Consider the following 9183-nt stretch of genomic DNA (forward strand, 5'->3'; position numbering starts at 1 on the left):
ATTTCTTCCTAAGATCTTAAAATCCTCAGCTCTTCTTTACATCCCATAATTCTAGTGTGGATGCATTCTGATCTTTCAATCCTGATCCCATGTTTATCAACAACCGCAGCAGGAAACACGCAGGTGGCAGAAAAATTGAGGCATCCATGAAGAGGGGTGTAAGGAACAACCAACAGGATGAAAATTGAAAGGAAAACACAGATTCCCAGACTACAGGATGCCATAAGAGCTCTCACTGTAAGGCGATGGAGATTTCCGTGTGAAATGTCAATTGTTGTCTGGCACACGAAGAGCACACCAAGCATGGAGCTGCAGCCCAGTGACCCAGGGTGCTCCTCACCTGCCCCGGGGTAATCTCAGCTCACCGCAATCCTCAGGCATTAATTTGATACTGGAGGGATCAGTGACCAACATTCCACAAAGGTGTGATAATTCCCGAGAGAATGTGCTGATTTCTGGACACCAGGGTGAAAACAGGACAAAGGGATCAGTCAAATTTAGTTGGTGTATTTTAATATCCTGTTGGGTGAGTGGAGGAAGTGGACAAATGGGGTTGGCAGTGACAGAAGATAAAGGATGAGCTCTCTGAACACAAGTAACCTCCTTCAGAGCAGTGTTGCCTTCATTTGGGTAAAAAAAGGAACTTGCTGAGCTCTGCTGCCTGCAGCTCTGAGTATTTTCAACCCCTGATGAATGTGTTTGACACACCTGGGCTGTAAGAGCTCAGGGAGAGCAGAAAGCAAGGGGAGCTCATGGGGTATCTCAGCTATTGGGACAAAGCAGGGCCCTCAGGAGCATGGAGAGGGCATAGGAAATGGCTGTTCCATCCCAAAAACTTCCTGTTTACCCCCAAGAGGCACACTGCATGTCAGAGCTGTTCAGGGGACAAGAAGACAAACCTGGGGAGCAACCACCTCCAGAGCTGAACCCAGCATGGCTAAGGCAGCCCAGTATGGAAAACGTGCCCCTTTTCTGTGCAGGATGCTGGGATAGAATTCAACATGAGAAACTGGGAGACTCTGGATAATGGATGAAGCAGGATCCTGGCGTTGGTGAGGTACCAAGCTCAGCACACATCTGTGCAGTGTCCACTTGGTTACATCCAGTCCTGAGGGTCTTTCCCTTCCAGCCACAGTTCCCTGTGGCTGTTTCTCCCAAACAGTTTCTCAGGGGACTGACTTTGCAGCTTGGTGCATTTCTCCTCCCAGAATTTGTCCAGTTCCTCTTTGGTAACAACATCCTGACTTGCTCAGTTCTTGGCTGCCTCAGGAACCACCTTCCCTGTTTTCATCCTGGGCATCCTACCACCAACAGAAAGACATGCCGTGGTGGGCATCCTCTGGACCACGACCTGTGCTTTTTCCAAAAGGAGGTCTGGAAGCTGCCCCTGAACCCTGTCACCTCCTCCTGGCACCAATGGCCTCAGTCTCTGTGTCACTGCCATCAGAGCCCTTCAGACTGTTCCCTCCAGCCACAGCATCATCAACCTCCTGCTCTTCATCCAACAAATCACAAGAAGTCAAGTGTGAAGCATCAAAACAATTTATTATAGTTAGTAAAAGGCTTTTTGGCCTGTTAGTAAAAGATGTGCAGGGACACAGCTCCCTCCTGCACCATCTCCTGCTAATGAGGCTTTAAAGTGCTACAGAACAACTGTGACAATCCCGGCACTTCACAGCAGCGACCTGAACACGTGCTTTCCCCAGTCTGAGGTGGTGACAAACCAGCTGTTTCACAAGAGAAAGCTGACATGAAAAGCCAAAGCATACAAGTTGTTGCTGAAATGTATGTAAAAACATGGGAAGAATTTCACAGGCAAGTAAAGCATCAGAGAAGAGGGCCTTGGTATGGATGCGGCTGGTTTGGGATCTCATGGATCTCCCCTGAATTACAGAAAGCATGGAGAAGGCAAGTGCCTTTTTGTCCCTCTTGTTAGGGAATAACCATTTTATCTTTAACAGGAAGAGCAGCTCCCACATTCCCTCTCCTGGCAGAGAGTGTGTTTAAAGGACTGTCCCTTCCTCCTTCAGCACCGGGCACTGAGCAAGGGATGAACACCTCAAGCTCTTCTGGAAAGCACCCCTGACACCCCAAAATCAACACCCCCCTCTTGCATATACTGGTTGTCCTTAGTTTTATGGAGGCACTTCTTGGACTTTTGGGCAGAAGGAAAGTATTGGGAGAGAGGAGCAGCTATTCAGGGCTGATGGACCTTTCCCACCCCAGGCCAAGCTCCGGGTGTGATGGCTGCACTTTGCAGCCAGGCCCCAGGGGGCTGAGCTCCCTCCTGCTCCCTGCCAGCAGGAAGAGCGGATTTTGGGAAGCTGTACTGACAGCAGGAATTCAGGATGAGTAAGTTACTGGACACAGCAGGATGAGGGAAGTGATTCTGCTCCTCTGCCCCACTCAGGTGAGACCCCACCTGCAGTGCTGTGTCAAGATCTGCAGCCCCAACATAACAAGGACGTGGAGCTTCTGGAGTGAGTCCAGAGGAGGCCACAGAGAAACTCTGAGGGCTGGAGCCCCTCTGCTCTGGAGTCAGGCTGGGGTGCTCAGCCTGGAGAAGGCTCCAGGGAGACCTTAGAGCCCCTTCCTAAAGGGGCTCTGGAGAGGGACTTTGGACAAGGGCCTGGAATGACAGCACAAAGGGGAATGGCTTCCCACTGTCAGAGGGCAGGGTTAGATGGGATACTGGGAAGAAATTCTTCCCTGCGAGGGTGGTGAGACACTGACACAGGTTGTCCAGAGAAGCTGTGGCTGCCCCATCCCTGGAAGTGTCCAAGGCTAGGTTGGATGAGGCTCAGAGCAACCTGGAGCAACGTTAACTACTCCAGGTTGTTGCTTCTTCACTGCTTTACTGTATTTTAGAATCACAGAATGGGCCATTAAAGAGCATCTCATCCCACCCCTCTGCCATGGGCAGGGACACCTTCCCCCTAGACCAGTTTGTTCCAAGCCCTTTAAGTCACTGGAAGGTGCTACAAGGTCTCCCCAGAGCCCAGAGCATCTCAGACTCTGGTATGGCCTCCCTGCAGTGTGCAGCTGATCCCATTTGTGTCCAGCCTGAGCAGAAAGAAAGTTCCTATACCCCTATGCCATAGCAGCAGGTATCAGGAAGGGCAAGAACTCCATCTACCCTTCCAATCAGGCTCAAAAAATCCAGCCTGAAAAATCAAAGACACCCAACAAGCCTTTGTGGGACAAAGTCTGCTTAATGTTGGCATTGCCTGAAACATTCCTCTTAAATCAGAAACTCTTTTTCCTGCCTGGAGGGGGTGAAATGGGGCTGATCCTTGAGAACACTGGTTAGATGCAACTCTTTCCTGACCCTCATGTTTATCCCCAGGGTCAGTGCTGCATGAAGCAATTCCAGGAGGAGCAGCAGAGACCATCAAAGGTCCTTGCAGCAGAGCCAGAGACACCAAGTAAGGCGAACTGAACATGAGACGTCTGGCAGAGGCTGCTGCATGCACCCTTGGGCACATTTTCAAGCCAAGATGAGCAGAGCCAAGAAAATCAGCTCTGCTGTTCCAGGATATCAGCACAACCTGTCCTGGCTGCACTGCACAAAGGGACCTGGAGGTCACCCTTTGGATCACCAGTTTCCCCGAGGCCTCCTGGGACCAAACAAGGAAGACATGGAGAATCACCATGAGGGCTTTCCTTTTCGACTCAATGGATCACTTTGGAGCAGGATCCTCTCCTCCATGTGTGTAAAATGAGAAGGCTACAGCCAAGAAGATGGTTGGGAACTGGGAGGGACCAGACCCAAAGCCAAGAGCATCATGTACCAAGGCCTCTTCCAGCAGAACCTTCCAGAAAAAGATTTAACAACGCCCCTACTGTCCCCCTGCTATTCTTCAGGCTTCAAAGCGTTGGCCAAAATCCTGTTGCCAGAGGAATTCCCCTGGCTGCGTCACGGTCATGGCATTGCATCCACTATTTCCGCAGCCGAGTGTACACCGCGAATGCCACGGCAGAAATGATGCCAACAGCTGGAAGGATGTACAGCAGGGACAGGCCATTGCTGTCCCCCTTTGGGACTCTGGCCTGAGGTGAGCTGGTGGCAGCATCATGGCCACTGCCAGAGTTGAAACTGACAGAGCTTCCAAGGGGACCGACTCCATCACTGCCAGCTCCAAGCTGGATGCTGGGGTGATGATCCACACGGACCTCATGGGTGCCCAGGGAGGCACTGTCCCAGCTCAGAGCAGGACAGGAGTCTCTGCTTGCTCCAGATGCCTCCTTTTCCCTCGGGTCTGCACAAACCAAGGAGACTCTGGGGGATGCTCCTCCTGAGCTCTGGCTATCCCTGCTCACCAGGATTGGGTCGCTGCTGAGGCCAAGGCTACTGGAGGTGGTGGAACGGTGGTTGCTGGGCTCCTGAGAGCTTGGGCATCTGCTGGCCACCTCTGGGCTGCCCCGAGGCATGGACATGAGGACGCCTGGCTTGCTGAGCTCCTCATCCCTCTCATCACTGCGAGACACCCAGACGTTCGTGGCAGAGCTCCCCCGGGAAGCCGATCTCCCAGCCGTGTCTTTGGAGCCTCCTACCACAGCTGTGCCCAGGACAGGGTTTGCCAAGGCCGGGACCACCTTTGGGAGATAAGGAGAGGGGATGGGTGCCAAGGGAAGCACCCACTGGCCTAGTCTTGGGCACACAGGTCCCACACAAACCCACTTCAACACTCAGTCCCCACACCTGCCACTAATAAAGCTGGGTCACAGGTAACAGCGAAGTGAAAGAGCGAGGGAAGAAGGGAGGCAGGCAGGAAGGAAGGGGAACCAGGCAGTGAAGAGAGCAGTGGAAAACAGCACCTGGAAGCCAGGAAACTGACTGGCAAATCAAAGAGGGGAAATAAGGAGTCAAAGCCCAACAGTTTGGCTCCCTTCTCCCATATGCTCCATAACATAGTGTGTGGACAGTAACATGAACACAGTGGGGAAAAAACATCCCTGAATAAACTCATCACCAGCTCATGTGGCACTGCAACAGAAATCTCCCAACCAGGGGGAGTTCACAAGGACACGAACGAATGCAAGTAGCAAGAGGAAAAGTCACCTACTTCCTCCTTCGGTGGCACAGAGGGGGTGCTGCTGGCTGCACTCCCAATGGGCAGTTTCTTCTCTTGCGTAAGAGACTTCAAAGAGGTGTCACGGGATGGGAAAGTGTCTCTGGGCACAGGGGTAGCAACCAGGGTAGCTGTTTCCATTGAAGCACCTGTCAGGGAGAAAACAAAGTACATTGTGTTAACCAGGAGGCCTAAAAGGTGAGATCTGCTCTTCCTCAAGGATACCGTGACAGGACAGTCCCCAAGCTGAGGGAGTGGCACAGGGAGCAGGACCCAGTGCCCTGGCTCTGCTGTGGCACCTCAGCTTTCCCTGCAGCTGCAGGTAACTCATGCAGGGTGGGCTGCAGGGCTGGGGAGCACCAAGGGAAACAGAGGCTTTTAAGGCTCCTGGAACTCCATGTCCCCCCAGCCAGGAGGGGCTGACCCCACATGGTGGGGGCGAAAAGGCTGGGAGGGATGGGTATCTCTCCTCCTGGAGACCCTGGAGTGGAGGGCAGGGCTTTATCCTGATTCTATGAAGCCCACGGGCGAGGGATGCAGGAGATGCTAAAATTCCCCCAGACGCAGGACACAAACATCTCTACAAACTAGGGGAAGGGGAGAAGTTTCACACCCAAAGCTGCTGCACTGACGAAAAAAAAGAATTAAAATGCACTTGGATAAGATGATCGTTGTAGGTTCCTTCCAAATGAAAGAGTCTGGTCTGTTCTATTCTACTCCAACCATTCCCCCAGCACTGCCAAGGCCACCACTAACCCATGTCCCCAAGTGCCACATCCAAATAGCTTCTAAGTCCCTCCAGGGATGGTGACCACCACTGCCCTGGACAGCTGTGCCAGTGCTTGACAACCTCTTCCATAAAAGAAATGTTCCCTAACATCCAATCTAAACCTCCCCTGATACAACTTTACTCTTGTCCTGCTGTTTGTTACCTGGGAGCAGAGCCCGACCCCAACCTGGCTGCCCTCTCCTGTCAGGCAGCCGTAGAGAGTGAGAAGGTTCCCCCTGAGCCTCCTTTTCTCCAGGCTGAGGCCCCCCGGCTTCCTGAGCTGCTCCTCATCAGACTTATGCTCTAGAGCCTTCCCAGCTCCATTCCCTTTTCTGGACACACTTCAGAATCCCAATTTCTTTCTTGCAGCACCTCCTGCTCCCTAGTGGCTACCTGGTTCTGCCAGAACAGAAACCCACCTCCACTCCCTTGATGCTCTCGCAGCTTCTTCTCCGCATCAAACTGCTCCTGGATGAGGAGGGGGCTGCGCACATCCACAAAGCTGCCCGTGGGCTCATCATGCCCAGAGCTTGGCACAGGCTGCTTTTTTGGTGCTGAGTTTGGGGGCTGCTGCCCCACACCACGAGTGGCCCCTTCCAGCCGTGGCAGTGACTCTGTGGAGATATCTGAGTTCTCTTCAGGCTCATTCCTGGGCTGCTCGGGGCTGTGAGTGGCACCTGCATCCCTCGATGGAACAGACCTGCCCAGGGCCAGGCCCGGTGTGCCACGGTGCAGGTGGTTGGCATTCCCGAAAAACCCGTTGTCCACACACACTGGCCGGCGGCTCAGCCAGTCCCGGCCCTGCTCCGGGGTCCCCGGTGACACCGGCACAGCCCCGGCGGGGTGCGAGGGATTCCCCTCTCCACTGTGCCCACCGCTCACTCCGCCACGGACTTTGCTCCCAGGTGGAATTGGCTGGGGACTCTCTTGCTCTGGGAGTTTTTTGGGGAGCTGGAAGGAAATGAGCTGTGTTAAATCACTGAGATGAGGGGGTCTGGAACCACGGGGGTGCTCCAAACCCTGAGCAGTGACCCCTGTGAGGCTGGTTATGAAGGGGGTCTGGGGTCTCTCCCTGGCACCCACCCGATAGTCAGGGGCTGTGGATAGAAGCCTGGACTGGCAAAGCAGACCCGCACTTCCCCCATGGAGGGAGACAAGAGAGGGAGCAGTTACAGGGACAAATATAAGATGTAAGTTATCAGATGCAGCAGTGATCAGCAGTGAGAGGCTGCTTGGGGTGGCCCTGAACAAGCCTGGCCCTACCACGGGCTTCCCACACCCCATCAAAAGGTCCAAAAGGGACCTTTATGTCCTCATCCAATGCGTGCCCTGCTCACCGATTCCTGCACTGGGAGCCTGGCCTCCAGGTCCATGCTCCTGGGAGTGGCAGCACTGGGCAGGACAGGTGGATGGTCACCAGCAGGCAGGTCTCCGCGTGGCTGCTCATCCATTGGAGCACCCGGGGCAGGATTTGGCCCCTGGGATGGTGTCTGGGCACTGATAGTGGGACGGGCATCACTGGGAAGGGAAGAGGTAGCAGCAGAATCTGAGGGACCTGGAGGAGACAAGCAGATCACTGTGGGAAAAACTGAGGAAGCAGAGGATAAGTGTGGGGCTGAGGCAGCTCTGTGTGCGTCCCTGCTCTGTCCCCACATCAGCCAAACCCACAGCACTCCTTCGTTCATCTTTCCATCTTCCCTCAGGTGACAACCCCAGCCCACCACCAACTCAAGCACCTTCAAACATGGACCTGTCATCCTCAAACACGTCACCACAGTGAAGAACATCCCTGGGACAGTCACAGACACCTCCAGCACCCTAGGAAGCCAAGGCAGGGACAGAGACAACTTTGTGTCCCCACCTCCAGCAGCCCCCCGGGGCACACTCAGGGAGGATGAGGCTACATACGAGGTGGAGGTTTCCAGGTGTCATAGACTTCCTGCAGCTCATCGGCCAAATGCCCTGCGTTGTTGTGGTGCAGTGCCTGGATGAGATCCTGTACCCAGCCCTTCCTGCACCTCAGGTGCTGATAAAACCTAAAGACAGCTGCCTGGTTGCCCCGTGTCTCCTCCCGGGCAAGGAGTTCATCCTAGAAAAAACACACAGGGCATCTAAGAGATGGTCTAGCTTAGAGGTTAGACAACTCTATGTTCCCATTGGGGAAGGAGCCTGGCAGAGCTCAGCAAAAAAGGAAATTACTCTGTCAGAATCGACAAGGCAGGTCAGGGAATCGGCCAGCGACGCCACTCGGATAGCCCCAAACTTCTTGAGGTTTTTCGTAATGTGGATGTACACTTTGTCTTCAGCCAAACCCATCCTGGCTCAGCACCTGCAGAGAGACAGAGACTTAGCGTGAGCAGAGGCTGCTGGTGAAGCTCAGGCTGTCTCCAGAAGCTGGAGCTGTTCCATAGGCACCCGCGCCCTGGCAAAGACACTGCGATGAGACAGGGGAAATCCCAGGCGGAAAACACGCAGAGAAGACGTTCGGGTTAAAGTTCAAAGCTCAGCTTCATTTCCACAAACCTCGCTTCTTTCGACTATCGCCCATCCTGTGTTTATTCCCATTCTGCTTGTTTGGATTCAGCCGGCGGGTTGGGGGCCGGCCTGCCGGCAGGGTCATAACAAGCACCAGGGCCACAACAGGCGACAGGGCCAACACAAGCACCAGGGGCCACGGCTGGAATCCCGCAAAAGCAATGGAAAAACCAAAGGGGAACGCATAGGGCTCCTTCCCACAGGGAATGGCGGCCCACAGGCCGCGACGTGGCTCTGTGCGCCCTCACGGCGGCCCCCCCCCACCCTCAGCGCGACCTTCAGCCCCTGGGGGAGCTCCGGGAGGTTCTCCGCTCTCAGATCCCCATGGCAGAGCGGCCGGGGGTCGTGGCCAGGGCTGTGGCGACCGCGGGGGTCGATGCGGTCCCGGTGCTCCCCCCCCGGTTCCCCTCACAGACCCTCAGGGCCCCTCACCTGCGCCCGCCGCCGCCGCGCGCCCGGCACTGCTATGACCCCTCCCCCTCATTCGTGCCCGCCGCTGATTGGCCGTCGCGCACGCCCGTCACGATGATTGACAGGTAGTGATTGACGGGGCGTGTCCGGTTCCGGGCTCCTCAGGGCAAGGGGACCGCGGAGATCCTGGGGCGCGTCCAGCGGGTGTTGGGGGACGGGAGCGTCTCCCCTACGAGGAGAGACTGCGGGAACTGGGCTGGTTTAGTCTGGAGAAGAGAAGAGTGAGAGGGGATCTCATCAATCCGTATAAATATCTCCAGGATGGTGTCACAGGATGGTGCCAGACTCTTTCCAGTGGTGCCCAGCGACAGGACGAGGACTAATGGCCATAAACTA

At 54.9% G+C, this 9183-nt stretch overlaps 1 protein-coding gene across 3 annotated transcripts; it reads right to left on the reverse strand.

Moving 5' to 3' along the window:
- Window positions 1-1526: 1526 nt before the first annotated feature.
- On the reverse strand, window positions 1527-8866 carry MAVS (mitochondrial antiviral signaling protein). 3 transcript variants are annotated; one of them, XM_082281611.1, is made up of 7 exons: window positions 8809-8866; window positions 8041-8170; window positions 7750-7930; window positions 7179-7396; window positions 6261-6792; window positions 5067-5221; window positions 1527-4596 (listed from the first exon to the last, which is right to left on the reverse strand). In XM_082281611.1, exons 2-7 carry the CDS (start codon window positions 8155-8157, stop codon window positions 3940-3942), a joined length of 1860 nt encoding a protein of 619 aa, XP_082137737.1. In that variant the 5' UTR covers window positions 8158-8170; window positions 8809-8866; the 3' UTR covers window positions 1527-3939. The 3 variants fall into 3 exon arrangements, with proteins under 3 accessions (XP_082137737.1, XP_082137739.1, XP_082137738.1); XM_082281613.1 differs by lacking the exon at window positions 8809-8866 and adding an exon at window positions 8653-8675; XM_082281612.1 differs by lacking the exon at window positions 8809-8866 and adding an exon at window positions 8365-8531.
- Window positions 8867-9183: the final 317 nt, after the last annotated feature.

Source organism: Coloeus monedula, assembly GCF_965178545.1.
Source record: "Coloeus monedula genome assembly, chromosome: 5".
NCBI lineage: Eukaryota > Metazoa > Chordata > Aves > Passeriformes > Corvidae > Coloeus > Coloeus monedula.